Source organism: Galendromus occidentalis, unplaced genomic scaffold, assembly GCF_000255335.2.
Source record: "Galendromus occidentalis unplaced genomic scaffold, Mocc_1.1 scf7180000076872, whole genome shotgun sequence".
NCBI lineage: Eukaryota > Metazoa > Arthropoda > Arachnida > Mesostigmata > Phytoseiidae > Galendromus > Galendromus occidentalis.
In genome coordinates, this window is record NW_003804861.1 from 89,907 (window position 1) to 107,311 (window position 17,405).

Consider the following 17,405-nt stretch of genomic DNA (forward strand, 5'->3'; position numbering starts at 1 on the left):
CGCGATACATCAACGGAGTCTTAGTCAGGAGAATTTGTCTACAAAGAGACTCCTCTCTTCGAAGCCTCTACTTTCATTCTGGTGCCTCGAATATGCTGTATTCGGGCATGTGCTCGGAAATCTCGATAATGAACTTGTTGATTTGAGAGGATGAGGTTGCTCGAGGAGTCTTCATAAAATCCTCGAGGGTACGCTTGACATCCAGATTTGACAACGAATCTTTGAGGAGAATCTCCAGACATTCTCCGTATTCAGTCATCAATGTCGGGAGGCAACGGAAGACTTCTTGGTCTGATTTCGATAAATAATTAAGCACCGCCAGACTGAGGTTCTCTTTGACCGATTGCAAGTGTTTCAACTCTTTATAACTGACTTGAATCTCGGACACTCGAGAGGTTTTCCTCAACAATATACTGAAAGCCTGCGTGTGTACAGAAACGGGGAGATCGTGAGCCTCCGTGAGCTGGTCTAGGGCAGATATGCAAGCGATTTGTACTTTGAGGTTGATGCATTCCAGCAAATAATGTTCCAGAGTCTCTAGTGAAGCATCGATATTCACCAGCACTCGCGTAGTGGGATTCCTCAGAATCCATCCGATGGCGTAACAAGCATTCCATTTAGCCTTGAAAAATTTATCGCTACTCAAAGCCATGGTTTCCATCAGGAGTCTCACCGCTTCCTTGTACAACTGGATTTCTTTGTGCATGTAGCTTTCCGTGACCATTCCCAACAAGAGACCCATGGCACGCAAAGCGTTCACTCTCACCGCGTCTTTGTCATCGTAGGCCACGATCGAAAGTCTGAGGAGATTGTTGAAGAATTCCGGGCTGATCTCCTCGAGGAATCGAACAGACTCGGCTTTGCACAATGTCCAAAGCGCAAAGCAGACGTTCGAAAGAGTCCACGACACCTTTTGTTTCAGAGAAAGATTGATGCGTTTCCCGAGGAGATGAACGCACATTTCACCGACATCCTGGAGAAGGATCGTGTCGAAAGCCGTCCCGTCGTAGGTGCAGAAAATTCCCAGGGTCCGAATCGCGGCCAGAGCTACGTCATCTGTGGTAGCTTTCGCATGGGTCAACAGAGCGCAAATACAGAACTTTTGATTACTATGAGGTAGATTATCCCACATCACGGAACCGATTTCGGCCAGAGCAGTGAAAGTTTCTCTCCGGAGGACTTGGCACTCTCTTACTTCGTGAGGAGTCCTATCGCTCTCCCCCTCGGCCGGAGGGAAAATGCATTTTTGAATTAATCCTCGTTGGAAAAGCGTTTCCTGCCACATCGACTTCCCGAGCTTCATAACGAGTTCGTTCTCTGTCGAGCTGGAATCAGCGATTTTGTTCGCCAACGCTGTGACCAACTTCATGCCGTGTATCCTGATCGGTCCGAATGGATCGACCAACACGGATTCGAGCACCGGTACGTAAATTTCCCCGAACACCTCGATGCAGTAGTTAAAATGATTACTGACGAAGGCGGTGAGCGTTTGAAGGATCTCGACCCTGACAGAGTTCGCCTCGATTTCTGGACCTAGTAATTGACTGGAGCAATAAACCTCGAGCCAGTGGTCCGAGTCCAAGCCGAGACAGCGAATGATTTCCGTGTGCCGTGGTTGGTAAGCGGCGAACCCTCCGAGACAAGTCAGGGCGGCCACGCGAACCTGTTCGAATTTGCTCGTCAGTATTTTCCTCAAGTCTCCAATCATATCCATGACGATCGACGCCCGCAGTCTGTTGTATGGACTCGCGTTCGTGAGCAATGATAGACAACTGAGCAAGGGGATCTGAAAGAGGGGGAGGGTTTCGGCCAGGAGGGCCAGATGGATTGCGCGATGTAGCTCAGTGATAACGGAGGCCATCACTTCTGAGATCGAGGTAAACGAGGTTGCGTGCGTCGATTCGCAGGCGAGGATGATGTATTGCTTCGAGTTGGCAATGAAATCTTTCAAAACGTTTATGGATGAGCTCCGCACTCGGGCATCCGGATCTTTCAGCATCGAGAGCACTAAGGTGTGTTCGGTCGATCTCAGCGCTGGACTGCTTTGTTGCGGCAGGAAATTCAGGAGGTATCTGGGATGCGAGGGAAACCCCGATTAGAGATGGTCCGAATATATATAATTTTTCCGGACAATGCCGGGAGGATTCCACTGGATAGGCTCTGGTGTTCGATTACTCACCCGAAACGTTCTTTTTTGTTGATTGTGAGCAAGAGCATCCGGATCGTGTCATAGGCGATCTGGCGAACCTTAGCTTTCATATTCCTCAATCTTTTATTCAAAGTGAGTGCGTCTTGTGCGTTTTCGGGATCAGACGTATCAGCGTCCGAACTGTCGGCAGCGGTCCACGGGAGGTACCGCTTCCGACTCGGCGAGCTGTCGGAATCGTCTTGTGCGTCTAGCTGAGTTGTGGATTCGGACTTCTGAGCTCCTGTGAATTTGATTCTTACGTGTGACGGTCCCCTTCCACCATCCCAAAAAAGAATAATCGGATCCTAGGTGAAGGACAATGTCTGGAGGAAAAGGAGATAGCGAGGCGGAAGACGTTACCGGAACGTACGATTGTTTTGTTTCTTTCCGTGAGAGCGGCGCATGACCGGCTTATCCCTATTGCCGTCCAATTCGTTCATATCAATGTGCGGCAATTGGTGGCAGACGGGAGACGGGAAAAGATCGAAGCTCTTGATTGGTCGTGAAGCATATCCAGGAAAACCGTAGAAAGTCAGGTGTCGGAGGTATCCGAGAATATAACCCATGTGTTCCGCTTGGAAAACGGCATCAGAGTTCACGAGATTCAACAAAGTTTTCATGGTTGCCACCCGGATCTTGCAGAACAAGGTCTCATCTGCATAATTCGTTTTCTTTATCACTCCCTCGATAATCATCGCGACGATCGCGTCCACTTGCGAAGCTGACAGATATCCGGTCTCCTTGTCCCGGCGAATCGTTAGTGATTGAAGAATCTGGAAATTGTCTGCCTGATGTATCAATTTTTCAGAGGGGCTCAAACTCCGGTCAATCACGTGTCTGACGAGGAATTTCAGCCGGGTCTTTCCACTTACTTTGAGAGCTGAGTGACGGATCGAATCCACGTCTTCGTTGTCACACAGACTTCTCCGCAGGACTTCATGGAGTGCCGGCCAGTTCGAATCCAATAAATGACTGTTTTGATAGACCTTGAAGATTTCGGAAAGTTTTTCAATTGAGAGCTCCGAAGTCAGACCAGCTCCTCATCAAGCAGGAGAGATCCTCGAGAGCGAAGATGACGATGGAATCAAGTCCTGATGGAATCTTACCAACGAGCCCAAAGCATGGAAGCTGACGATAATTTGCGGAATCGGCCCGGACAGCACTCTTTTCAAACAGAATTTGACAAGTAGATCTATGGATGTCGGGCTGAGGTTTATTTGGTTCTCGGTCGATGTTTGAAAGAGCCAAATTAACTCCTTCAAAGGAGCTGTGGCCATCGAAGGACATTGCTCGCAGCGTAAGACACAGATCCGTAGCAGATCCTCGCCGACGTCCGATGTGCAAAACGGCACCTGAATGATTTTTCGTGCGAGTTATAGCTCCTCCGTATCCCCTCTCCTACCCGTGCGGTTCCCATCTCCGTCTAGATCGAAAATGAGAAGTTTCATACCTCGAAATCCAGCTTCAGCAGACTCTGGATCGTTTCCTCCGTTTCATGTTGGCTTCTGGAGTTCTTCAGGACTTTTAGACTTTCCACCAAAAGCAGCGTTTGAGCAGCCGCTTTGTTCTCAGTCATTGCGAGACTGTAATGAATTCGGATGGTTCTGTTAATCTCTTTCAGAACATATCGGTTGACGACCGAGACCGGTAGCTTCGACATCGCTCTTCTCGATCGAGTTTAGGATACCAAAGCTTGGTTCAGAGGGCGAACTCTCACTGTCAGGAAGTCTGGGAGAGACTCCATACGCGTCGATGGATTCCAACTTCTTGATTCGTAATGTAAATGTAAAACGTCAGAGCATCTCAGAGAAAGCTCGATTCCTCAATTTTCAGGACTGACCTGGTGTTCTCTTGGCATCCCCGAGTTTGGATCGCACGTTGCGATTTTTCACAGTGATTCGAGCTCAGAAAACTTCATCTGTTTTTTCGCTTGGATTGTTCCGGAGGGAAGACAGTCGCACCGTGGGCCGCAGTTCTCATGTGGAGAGTTCCGTCGATTAGCCCGGCTCCCTGTTTCTCGGATTCGCACGCTTGGCGCGTTTACTGTCAAAGCCAGGTCTTCCGGAGCCGGCTGAGGTTCCAGCGGGGCTGATGAAGTGATAAATATCAAGAATATTCTGAAAACCTCCTGACGAATATCGCGAAACACGCTGTTCAGGAAATTCGACTCTTCATCGCTCCAAATTCCTGCGATACTTGGTGGCGAGGAAGTTCTGTCAGCCATCTGTCGGAACCGGATCCTGGATCCGGTCCTTATCTACCGGATCCACAACGGGAGGCTTAACAAGGGAAGCTTCACGGAAAGATTTCGGAAACTCAAACATTATCGGTGGGCAGCGTTCCTTGCAGAATCCTCCGGAGCACAGAGAGAGGCACTCGTTCATAAGTCGATGAATAATCTTCCACGGACTCGAGGCCTCCCCATTTGTGATAGTTCGTACTTCGAGACCAACTCCGAAAGCTCGCTCAGGCGAGGCACCGGGGACTGGTGATCAAGAAATTCGAGCCAGCGCCAAGTGACCTCGAATCGGAGATAGATGCCCCTTCCCTCAAGGGAACTCTTTTCCGGCGCCACTGTCTTGAGTGATGGGGTTGAGTGGCTTCCACATAGATATACCGAATCCTATGTACAAGGCAACGGGGGATGTGACGCTGAGAGAGGTTTCGCCTGTGGCAGATGAAGGGGAATGCCGCGAAAATGGAGATCGTAGAAAGCTTTCGGATGATGAGCCGTCTGGCTTTCTCCAACACGCGGCATCTCGATTCGAGATCTGTTCGTCTGCCGCTCAGTCCGGGCATCGACATGAGGTTTTTCTTGTCATTTCGTCAGAAGCTCCTCCCAATGGTTTCCGAACGATTCAGAGATCGCCGTAAGGACAGACCGTGATTTTTTTTGCTCACCGACTCGAGGAACATCACGCGTGACCCAGTTCCGGGATTGGTTCTCCTCCCCATCCCGGGACTCACACCTACAAATACATATCACGATGGGAGCCATGATCCGCCCTCGTCAGATAAGAGCTCCCAGCGCTTCGGGACGCAGCATTCAGCTCTTCCAGGCTACTTGAGAGCGGGACAGGGTATATCGAAGAGCGAGGAGCTCTTTGCATTCGATCGAGCTCGTCATCACAGAGAGCGCAAGAATCGGTTTTCAGGCCTCCGCAAACCCTGACGAGACGATCGTATCTGCGAGGGGGAAGGCGCCTTATCGATCGGGAGGAACTCAATTCGCCCAGTTTTTCCTCAGTGTTCGAAAATAGCGAATGAGCAGGGCCTTCACGAAGAGCTCTAGCTCACCCTTCTGGGCTGCATAGAGTTCAAGCTCCATCTCCGTGCCGCGCCCCTGGTGGGAAGCCAAACGACAGAGTCCACCCGATTTGTATTCATCAGCCCAGATAAGGTTAGAATTCCATTTCCCTTGTTAACATCAATCATTATCATCATTCTCGTATCGTACTCCCATGGCCTCAGCATCCCATCAGCTCAAGCCATGGAAGTTAGCGCATCGTGATGTATTTAGGTTCTTCCGTGGAAATACTGCGTAGAAACGACGCAGATCTCTCCTGACAGCCTGCTGCGAGATTGAGGCGCCCCCAATTGCCAAATGGGTGGGATGTCGATTTCTTCCGCATGCAGAGTTCGAAGTCCATCCTCAGACAATGATACCTGAGGGAGTCCTTGTCCCGAGCCCAAGACAGGAGGAGCTTCCCGGAACCGCGTCTCGAGAGGATCGGTGCATGGATTTCAGCATCTCCCTTGCACGACGGACGAATATCACGAAATCAGCTGAAAAGCTCGTTGTAGGCTGCGCGGGTCCGAGTCGTCCAAGTACAGGGACCATGTTCTATAGCCCTGCCCAGCTGAAGACAAATGCCTCTGACTCGTTAGGTGGATGACCACACTTGTCTTAATATCTCGAGTCGATCTCTAGACACTCCGGTACTGGTGATGAATGTCCAAAATGATGAATATTTTAGGAACTAGAGCGCCGAATGTCTGCAGCTGCGGTATCGAAATTTGAGAGCCGCGGTGAGCTTGAAAATGTGGGGGGGGTTGTCTGAGAAGGGATAGAGGGAGTCCAAGCAAGGCCTAATGTCCGGAAGAGGGGCCTCGACCACCAGTATCGACACCAGAAACGATTATTCATTCTGCATGAGCACATGACTTCCTTTACGGGGATCCGTGAATGTGAATGGTCCCCGGATGAAATGAAAAATGAAAATTTTATCCCCGGCATCTGCCGCTTTCGGATGCGACATTTATTCTCATAAATCGGCTTAGGGTAGGGTACCGGCCGTAGCATCTTCTCATAGCAGGACAAAAATGGTCTATCGGGCTTGAGAGTCCAACATAATTGTCACAGGTCCGTCGTTTTCGATGTGAACTTGCATGTATTCACCGAAAGCACCGTCTTTGATTTTATCGTTCTCGTAGCTTTGTCGGATAGCGTTCAGGAACTTCGAGTAAAACTCTTTAGAAGCCTCCCCAGGCATCGAGTTGTGGAAGTCCGGCTTGTTTCCTGCGGGGAGAAAATCAGCTGCTTTCTCGAACAGCACGAGCGAAGCATCCGCATCCTTGGATTGTATGAAGATGGAGCATTATAGGTAGCATCACAGCATTACCTTTCAGCACTGCGAAGAGTGTGAATTGACTCACGCAGAGGATCTCCAAGCCTTCCTCCACGACGCTTTTCTTCCATCTCCCTTCATCTGTCGAGAAGAGCTTCGTTCTCAAAATTTTCCTCACCATGTACTCGATGTCGGCTTCAGTGTCGTCTTTTTGAATGCCTGGAGAAGAAAAACTCGGTGAATCGGACCAATCAAGGCGGATGCGGTACATAGAAGATCAAGAAACTACTTCGAGAAGCCGACGGATCATTGGCTTGCCCTGCGGAGGCATCATTCACAGAAGACTCGACGAGAGGAACGAGATGATATTTCATGAAAAGAACTTATTAACCGACTAGCACGCAGAGGCCTTTCTCTATCGACGAAACGAGGTCGTTTCTCACAGTGACTCTCGCTGCCGTAACCCTCTGGATGAGAGCTCGCATGGCCAAGCCGAGTTCTCCGACGATTCGGAGCTCACGAACGGAAGAACTATAGCCTGGGCGAGAGTCTCATCCGTCAACCGAACCCTCGATCATATCGAGTCTTTTCGAAATTCGCGCTGCTTCCCATTCCAGGAAAGAGTATTGGAGCCACAACACAGGAGAGATTTCCTTTCTGAAACCCCCCCCCCCCGGCCTTTCATTCTTAACAACGCGACCTCCGGAGCAGGAGTACAGATACCCGATATGTGGTTTCTTGTCTCTTTGCTTCTTCCGACAGCTGTTATCAACGATTCCGAAACGCGAGGATGCTCTTCGAAGCAGCCGACACTGACAACAACAGCGAAGAGAGCTCCTCCATGATGACACCGGCTTCATCATCCCGTACCTATGCCATAGCATCGTCAACGGGGAGTCGAGATCCATCGTGAATAAGGTCAAGATATTTCATTGAAAGGAGAGTTTCTGGAGCTCGCTCTAACTGCTGGCTTTCCCTGTTCTTCCAGGTGATGTTGAGGTTTTTTTCTGAGAGAAGGAGTCCTCGGCATGATAGGAGTCTCTTGCTCTCCGATATAACCAACCGGACTGAAGCAGAATTCCGCGTTTACTGAGATAGAGGAATGTACAGTCTGGGTCATTTCTGTTCGGGATTCTACTCCTGCATCCTGCATGGTCGAGCTTTCTGCGAGCGGCAGAGCCAACTTGAATTCCCTCGAAGGAACTTCAGGCGCCCTCAAAACACATGGGATCCAATGATAGGAATGACTCGCCGCGGTCGACTTCCGCGACGATCCCTCCTTCCTTCCCGATCTACGAGACAATGTCCAGTGGAGAATTCGCGGAAATTATTCTTTTCATTCGAAAATGCACAAGCAGAGATCAACATTATCATCACTGTCTCTCCTGTGTGTACACTCTGACGACTGACTACGCTCTTGCTATTTGCTATGTCCTCTCTGAGTGAGAAAGAAGAGACGACGACAGCACGGACATCTGTCTCTCGCCGAGATATCCGAGCCCGCGCAATTTCAAAATATATCCCGAGCATTGATGCTCCCGGAATAATTATATTCAGAGGATGACTCCGGAGCGTAGATTTCTTCGGAAGAGACTACCCACTTGTGAGATGCAATTGAATCAACCCGAGCGGCTGGATCTTTTGCTTGTCGTACGATTCTCTCGGGGAGTACCTGAAGTCCCTCGACTCCGATTTTGACATGATGGCATAGAAGTCATCTCGAAGGGTCGTCGCAGCCGATCCGAAGTGAGAGTCGGACTCTCTCCATTCGAAGGCAGCCATCTCGTGCCCTGATATTTGGAAAAATCACGTCTGATTCACGGCGGGCAAGGTTGAAGTAGCGAGCAGCGTGTCGCTGCTCCTATCACATTCGATTGTTGCATGCTTGGGGGCGAATGGAAATCTTGGGCCGGTATGGGCGAAAATCCTTCCAGACCATTCTGTTATGAGAGGAAATTAATACCGAGAAATTATCCGAGCCGTGCCAAACTCGGTCGCAAGAGGACGATCCAGCACGTGAACGAAGCACTTTCCAATACCTATGCAAGACGGTCGCTCTGATGATAATTCGGGATGAAAATTTTCCGCTGAAACCGCGGTGAAAAATCGTGGACTCCGCGGTGAATCTCGAAATCCCCTCGAGAATGCAATTTCTTTCTCGAAAACGCGATTCTCGCAGCGAAAGCGCATGGAGAGTGGATCCTGGACTCACATGTGCTCCGCGAACTTGTGTTTCGTGTCGAGTCCTGGACCAGGCGTCTTTCCGAACCCGTGGCGTAGCTCTAGCAATATTCGAGTCTCACCGAACTCTGTCGAGTATCGGATTCCGGTCGATTTCCAGAGCCTCATTTCCCTATCAGGATTGAGTGTCTTCTGTGTTATTCGAAGGGAATCCGATGGAGTATATACGAATATCGCGGGCACTGCTGGAAATCGGGGTCCCTCTTCCGCTCCATTGAGCCACCTGCAACGACATTGTCCGCATCCTCGTAGAGTCACTCGCGAGCTTTTCAGCCGTTTCGAGTTGCAGGTCTTATCATCTGGGCTTCCTCAGTGTCCGTTCTTGAAGGGCCTATAGGCGTCCGGCACACTTGACTGCGATACGGATATCCATAGTATCTTCTTCTGATGACAGGTCGAGCTTGAATCCGACTTTTCCGATTGAGGAAAAAGCTCGCCCTCGGTGCCAATATCACAGCATTGCGGCAAGCCTTGAAATTGGCTAATATTTCCAAATAAGAACGAGTAGAACTCGATCGCCATGCATGTTCCGCCGCGTAATGAGAGATAGCTGATCCAGATACTTCCGGTGATGGGGGTGATCTTGCAGAATCACACTCTCAACTATGGCCCGAATTTACAGGAGTCAGAGGGGTTTTTTACCTTCCTTACCGTCCTTTACCTGGTCTATTACCCCCCGGGCTTCTGATCGTAAGCTCAGTCGCCGAACTAGTCGAATGCTTGGCGCGTATCGCGAAGAATGCGCTTCACAGCGGCAACGACGCTGTTCGGACTCGGACGCTTGATGGGCCGAGTTCGATCCCGCCTGCCAGCAGATCAATAGGATCCGCGATGTACATTCGCTCTGCAAGGTCCATCCACAAGGACCTTGAAGTCTGGCTAAGCGGCCCACCCAAGAAAAACTCGACCATAGAAAACGACGAAAGAGTGGATGTCGACTTCGAGATCTAGGCAATGGGAACTGAAATCCCGCTTCATTGGACCTTCGAGACGGAAAAAGTGAATCCACGATTTCAAGCTCCCCAAAATGAAATGGCTGGCCCGATTCGGCTCCTTCGATTTCTCCCATAGCTCATGCGAAAATTCTTACTATTGTATGAATGCCCGTCTACGGGTCGCCGGAAGGCTCTCTCGACTGAAACCGGCTCGGCGTGCATCGCAGGTCGGCGCACCGGGGAGAAACAAATTCGGAATAAGTGGCAGAGTCCACAAAAGCTCGCCGAGCCAGAGTTGAGTTTGATCTTCTTGTGCGCTTCGAGTCCTCACTGAGTTCTAGCTTCGAAGCAGAGATCTCTTCCGGAGACGACGCTCGCCAAGAGGGTTCCTGACAGGACTCTCGGAACGGCAGAATGTTTCGGACATGGCCAGAGAATATGGGAAGAGAAGGAAGGTAGATGATGAGAGCGGAACAGGACGATTCGGCGCAGGACCGTCCGGCGCGAGACGATCCGGCGCAAAGGATGATTCGGCACGGAGGTGGATTCGGTGCTAGATAGAAAGTATCCCTCGCTTAGCGGTCGAAATGGAAATATATTACGGTGAAGAAAAATTTCTGATGGATTGGCGACGAAGAAGTCAGAGTGAAGTAAATTTCGCGGTCAGGTTCCCCCAGCCAAGAGACGGATCACTGACTCGCTATTGAGAGCCGTTCCCACCACGAGTACACGATCCCCATCCGCGAAAATAACAGCCTGAGGATCGACGCCGAGAAGACTAAGGGTATGAAGTTCAGGAGAGGGAGTCCGCTGTGAAAACATGACTGAACCTGACCGGGACCCCGATCGAGTTTGTGATTTGTGAGCCGCTTCTACTACCTCGGAATCGGCTTCACGACTCCCGGCCTGAGCCCCACGCGACACTTCGAGAAACGTGTTGCGAGAAGCATGACCGCGATGTCCTCTATATCCCATCCCCCTCCAGGCTCTCGGGTCGGGTAGCCCCCCAGCTATCCGTCCTGATGGTCGACTCGGTGGCCCCTCTAGGGCACTCGTGTGACGTGGTAGAAGTTGTTCCAGGCAGGTCAGGTTGATGTCTTGTTGAGGGAAAACCTGAGGATGCTCGACGAAATGAGTGCCACCTTCCTGAAAAGAGCGCTCTGCCCGACCCGGAACGCACGGAAACGCCCAGTGTACGCTCAGTGGTTGGAGGATCTTAGTTTCGGTGTTAGCATCACTCCGAGGCTGGTCAAGCTGCTGACCAGTTCCACTGCGGATTCGTTGATCTGAATATTCTTCTCGGCTCGCGCATATGCCCCCCGAGTTGCTGAAACGCATGATTTTGGTCTCGAGGATATTAACGGATGTTGTACTCCTAGCACCATTGAGTTGTTCTTCTCAAATTGCTCCCGAGTCTGGCCTGACGTCAGTGCCTTAGCGGAGTCTTGAATCTCGACATGACGTCTGTGGCACACGATCTCCGATCACTAAATGAACACACTGAGAATCATCGAGAGAATGAATTCGGCGCGCACGGATTGAGTACGATTGCACTTGGACGCTAGCGGGAATGATCCCAGGCCTAGCCTGTTGATTCGACTCGGGGATTTGAACCCTTGGTTTGAGAACTTGGGCCCTCGGATCACACGGACGTGACCGGTTGATCAAGAGCGTCAAATGCTGTTGGTGTATGTGTGGATGTCCGTGCTTTTCTCGGCTGGGTCGCGGTACTTCTCCAGAGCGCCGGCAGACGCTTGACAGATGACTGTGGCGCCGCCTGCGGGAGGAGATGACCCGGAGAGACCGCGCGCGATCGGGACATGTGCTCGTGTTGCTGTGTTATCCGTGGAGCCGCCCAATCCACACTCGTTTATTGGCATCCCTCCTCGAGATGAATTTCTGTCTGAGCATCTGTCTGAGTTGCTCTCCGCGATAACATGGGCGGTCCACAGAAATGTCGGTTCCTCGTTTGACTCCGTGTTGAGGTTTACCGACGAGTTTTTTGTGGGTGGCTCATGCTGGTAAATCGGGGCTTTGCTGCTGATGATCGCATAGTGTTTGGTGTTGCAGTATCGGCAGGGAGATTTCGGGCCTTCCTTGCAGTTTTTTGCAATGTGGTTGAGCTTCAAGCATCTCAGGCAGGCTCTCGCTTTCGTCGCTCTTCCCAGACGTTCCGGATGTGTCAACTGCGCTGTGCATTTGTATGAGGGGTGATCTGCTTCACAGAATATGCATGGCATTGGTTGCGATTGTCTGGGGAAACTCGGTACGGGTCGGCTGGGAATATTTGAATCGTTTGCCGATACGTGGAAGTTATTCGAAGTACTTCTGTAGGATAGGTTGCTCGGTTGCTCCTGGTATCCTCGGTTCTAGAAAAAAAGGATTTCGCGGTCGGTGCGGTGTAGACGATGCTGACCTGCTGCCCTGGGCCTGGAGAGCACTCCTCGAAGACGATGATGACGCCGGTATGATAGGTCTTTTCGTCGTGCCTTGTTTTGCTCGCAAGGTTTCTGTGAGACGGGCCTCCGCTTTCATGAACTTGAGGAGCGATTCCAGTTGAGTCGGGCAACTGTTAACCGGAGAACTGGAGAATTCCAGAAATTTGCGCTGTGTGTTGTTTGATAATTTTGTTAGTATTCTGTTCGTTAGGAGTGATAGGGACGTGAATGAGTTACCGGGAGCTATCAATGCGAGTATGTGTTGCGAGATCAGATGAACAAAGGGGTAACTTATCAACGGTGATTTCCCCTCCAGATGATAGGATCCTTTCCATCTCTTGGATGTGGGCGTCTACTGCATAGTTGGTCTGACCGAATTCCTCCTCGAGAAGCGTCCTCATAGGTTCGTAGTTCTCGGCTCGAAGGTTCAGATGTTTGATGCTGTGGAAAGCCTTTCCCGAGAGCGCGTCTTCAAGGAGAATCATTTTTTGGAGTATTGGGATCTGTCTCTCGTGTACGAAGGCATTGAAAGTGTCCATAAACTCTCGGTATCCCTTGGAATCGCCGTTGAATTTCGGGAGTTTGAAATTCTTGTTGAGTTTTGGTAGGTAATTTTCGGGGTTCTCTGGATTTTCGGAAGTAGTGTTGCTCTCTTTGACGGTTACTTCTGGCTGTGAATTCGGCCTGGATGGGGCGGCGTCTGAGGTTCCCGGATCCCCCATGCTCGGGGTGATTTCTGGAGGCGGCATCTGAGCAATGTGTGATATGTGGGGGGATTCGGGAGGCGGTGTCGGCTGCCCTGTCAAGGCCCCTCGAGCTTCTTCGACTTGAGTTGAGGTACGCCACGGTTCGGCTTCCGCCTGGTTCCTGACTGCTGGTACTGGTTCTTGGGCGAATGCCGCGTTCGGTGGCGCGGTAGCATTATCGGCAGGGATCCGTATGGTATCGAAGGTCGATTCTATCGAGGTCCTTATTTCCGCCACTATCAGCACTCTTAGCTCCTTGAGGTACGTGATGGATTTGCTGATTTTGTTTCCCGTCTCGATACATGATCTTCTGACCTCCGGAGAAGTTTGTGATGTAGAGTCTATATAGGCCTCTGAGGCTAGAGTCCAGCGATCCAGAAGTTCGGTGAGAATATCTTTCGGGCGATCTGTTTCTGCCAAAGAATCTCTTAGGTTTTCTTCCTCGTTGTGAAACGTGCCTGCGGCCTCAAGATAGAACTCGATCCGTTCCCTCAGGAAGTTGAGTTTTGCCTCCGACGGGGGGATGCTGGGCGAAGTGTGGTCCTCAGCTGATGGTCCGCTCGCGGGTAGCGCGGAGTTGGGGCGAGCTGAGGGTCTTTCCGATGACATCCCTGTCTGAGAGGGGGCTTGGTTTCGATCTTACGGATGGGTACTCGGTTCTTTCACGATGGTCCGGGATCTCCCAGGGAAGTCTCCTTGAGCTCGGCGTATGAGTTCCTCTTCCTCACTGTCCGCTGTTTCATTGTTCACTCTCATCACTCGGAATTGTGTTCGGAGATATTCTGAATTTTCCCGATCGAATGAATCAGGGGACATTTCTTGATACGGATCTCGGCCTGAGTCGCTCATTGTAGCGCTGTATGAGAAGTACGGGTCCTTCTTGGGCTATTCAGTTAGGCCTAGCCACTTGATCGTAACCGCGGTGATGATGAATATGTCGGTGAAGGGTCCTTGGGCGGAACTTCCACTTCAAAGGGGTGGGTGCGGCGAGTGTTCTGAGCACTCGGACGCGGGTTTTTCCACTTCTGACACCAAAAATGTGGCACACGATCTCCGATCACTAAATGAAAACACTGAGAATCATCGAGAGAATGGATTCGGTGCGCACGTATTGAGTACGATTGCACTTGGACGCTAGCGGGAATGATCCCAGGCCTAGCCTGTTGATTTGACTTGGGGATTTGAACCCTTGGGCCCTCGGATCACACGGACGTGACCGGTTGATCAAGAGCGTCAAATGTTGTTGGTGAATAACTGTATGTCCGTGCTTATCTCGGCTGGGTCGCGGTACTTCTCCAGAGCGCCGGCAGACGCTTGATAGATGACTGTGGCGCCGCCTGCGGGAGGAGATGACTCGGAGAGACCGCGCGCGATCGAGACATGTGCTCGTGTTGCTGTGTTGTCCGTGGAGCGGCCCAATCCACACTCGTTTATTGGCATCTCTCCTCGAGATGAATTGCTCGAATGTTAGAAGGTTCTGATTCGGCCAATCGGATTTCTGAGCTGGTAGCGCTGCGGCGCCACCTGCCTTACTCTCCTTGGTTCCTTTTACTTTGGAAGTAACTCCTTCGACAAACCCTGCCGGATCTTCTTTTTCTCCGTCGAGATTGTTGAAGCTGAGCGGAACGGACATCATCACAATGATCGAGTATCTCATTTCAGGATCCAACGGATCCAGCAATCGCAAATGGCTGCGGTTGGCCCCCGTGAAGACCGCTTGCGATGCACATGACATGCGCTACAGAAATTACGCGGAGAAAAAAAAAACTGTGATGACGCCTTCCAGTAAGTGACGGTAACTCGGTAATCGATTTCCAGTACCAACATTACCAGTGATAATTCCGCCTCTTATGCGAGCTCACGGTCGTTCGGTGACTAGATGCCAAGTTGGTCTAATCTCCTCATTTTTTTCAGAAAACAAATGGCGCTAATCTGCCAGTCGGCCTCTTGGCCTGGAAGGCGCATTTGATGTTCAGAGCGGTCGACATATTCGGCTGCCGTTTTCATGTGCAGGCCCAGAAGGACAACGCCAAATGCGCAAAGGTAAGCTGCTTCAGTGAGATGAGGGAATGTTTCTCAATCCTATGGGCTCGATTGATCGTCGACTAGATTCACATTTGATGATCCCGTCTGAAAGCGTCGACGGTAATTAGTAGCAATTTAACCGTCGAGAGCATCGCGCTCCTCATACTACTTGTCGACTGTCGACGTCTTCCACATCGGAATTCCGCTTCCCGGAGGTTGCGCATTCAACTGCTCAATTGAGCTTCCCACGCTTCACTACTGGAGTAAAGAGGGATCAGAGTTGCTCTCAGCCTGCCTTCGGGATCTGCGCTGCGGGACCGTATCATTGGAGTTCATCCACTGTTCTCGAGAAGGCCGACGCTCGTCGCCTGCCAGGGCACGCTGGCACCGTCGAGTGCATCATCCGATAGGAAAATCCAGAAGTCTTGCAATTTCGATCGGCGTGACTCGAGCTTTTTCGTGACGCTATTTCAATGAACCTTCAATTACCTAATTTACGATGATCGAAATGGTGGGCGGCGCAGTACGCTGCGGCGGGAGGCATACGAATCGAATAGTCTGGGAATTATTCTAAAATCCTCTCGAATTTCCCCCCATTGGGGCTTATGCTTCATGATCGCGATGCAGTGCTCAATGTCGTCTATCAAAACGCTTTCATGAGTTGAAATCCCTCATGTCGTTCAATAAACATCATCCCTCACCGGTCCGATGCTCCTACACTCGCATCGCCGAATAGATCGTGTTCCGAAAGCAATGCTAATCGAGCTCTTATTCCCGACGCAATCCTGAAGGCAATAACTTCGAACGGTCTCATACCTCCGTTGGGCCGGTGGTGCCTTCACTTCAGAAAGGCTCCCTTGGCATTCTCCACCCCATTTTTTTTTAAATAATAATAGATTCACATCGCTATCTTATGCCGCGATGAGACCGATATCCTCAGAGTTTAATGAGCTTCCTGATGCTGCTCGCATTCTCGGCGGCCCTTCTGCTCCTCTTCCTGCACCTCTTCCTGCTGCACCTCTACGTGGGTTTCCACTTGAACTCCCGAAATCGTCGCCTTCGTCTCCTTCCCCTCTTGGTCGTCCATATGCCCATCTCTGTCCTCCGCCGCCGTCCCGAAAATCGGGAGGGATAACTTTAAGTCCTCTAGGACGCTGCACAATTGAATCGGGTTCCGTTGAAGAACCATACCCGTACATAACACACATGTTTGACATTTCTTGATATTCCTCCACACATCGGAGAGGAAGGTCTCTCCGGAAAGCGGACCATCCACTTCCCAAATGTCAACAGCCACGAGCACGAGTCTCCGACCCGGCGCCGAATTCCTCCTGGACTCCCCTCCATTTTCACAGTAACGGGCACTATAGAAATCGACTTGACGGCTCGGTGTCGCTCGAAAACCATTTTGAGACTCTGAACCTTGATAATTCGGTATTTTTTCACCCAAAACCGTAAAATATAACAGCGGCAGGCGAAATCCGTGTCATTTACGAGCGAAATTTCCGAATTCATGATAACGCCACGAAATCAGTTCCAACACGATGATTTCGACGGAACGAAGCCGACTTCTCAACGACGAATGCCATGCATGCTTTTCGATTCCCTTTTATAGACCCACCCGAGGCGTCATACGGTCATTGATAAAAAGTAATGTACAAATGCTTTGGTCGCCGATCAGTAGTCTCCAAAATCTCCCGCAAGAACGGAAATTTTCTATTGGAACTGATCCGAACGAATCATTGCCCCTCATCCTTCATCACTCTCATTAATCTTCATTCGCACTCAATCTGGCCGTTCCTAAAACACTTCCCCGCGAGTGAAAACAACGAATCATCGGAGCTTGGCAATCGACGAGTCATGATCATAGATGGTGAGCGACTGTTCTCACTTGAATCGAAATTCCGGAGTCGCAGGATACCAAATGATCAAGGCAAATGTCTGCACCAGCAGCGCAACGATCCAGCGTTTGGTGCGCCCTTCGGGCGCGCCCAATGGCGTTATCATGAATTCGGAAATTTCGCTCTTAAATGACCCGGATTTCGCCAGCCGCTGTTATATTATACGGTTTTGGGTGAAGAAATACCGAATTATCAAGGTTCAGAGTCTCAAAATGGTTCTCGAGCGACACCGCGCCGTCAAGTCGGTTTCTATAGTGCCCGTTACTGTGAAAATGGAGGGGAGGCTGATGAAGTTGGAGTCCAGGAGGAATTCGGCGCCGGGTCGGAGACTCGTGCTCGTGGCTGTTGACATTTGGGAAGTGG

At 50.7% G+C, this 17,405-nt stretch overlaps 2 protein-coding genes and 1 pseudogene across 2 annotated transcripts; all 3 read right to left on the reverse strand.

Moving 5' to 3' along the window:
* Nucleotides 1-5: 5 nt before the first annotated feature.
* LOC100907978 (HEAT repeat-containing protein 6) lies at nt 6-3,764 on the reverse strand. The gene is made up of 6 exons (XM_018638315.2): nt 3,639-3,764; nt 3,295-3,540; nt 3,061-3,174; nt 2,559-2,961; nt 2,180-2,429; nt 6-2,072 (listed from the first exon to the last, which is right to left on the reverse strand). Exons 1-6 carry the CDS (start codon nt 3,762-3,764, stop codon nt 74-76), a joined length of 3,138 nt encoding a protein of 1,045 aa, XP_018493831.2. The 3' UTR covers nt 6-73.
* Nucleotides 3,765-6,415: 2,651 nt separating this feature from the next.
* Nucleotides 6,416-7,334, reverse strand: Dtd (D-aminoacyl-tRNA deacylase). Its single transcript, XM_003740297.1, has 3 exons — nt 7,148-7,334; nt 6,811-6,975; nt 6,416-6,707 (listed from the first exon to the last, which is right to left on the reverse strand). Exons 1-3 carry the CDS (start codon nt 7,239-7,241, stop codon nt 6,517-6,519), a joined length of 450 nt encoding a protein of 149 aa, XP_003740345.1. The 5' UTR covers nt 7,242-7,334; the 3' UTR covers nt 6,416-6,516.
* A 7,015-nt stretch (nt 7,335-14,349) lies between these two features.
* LOC114827970 (uncharacterized) overlaps nt 14,350-17,405 on the reverse strand; it is a 4,480-nt pseudogene continuing 1,424 nt past the window's right edge.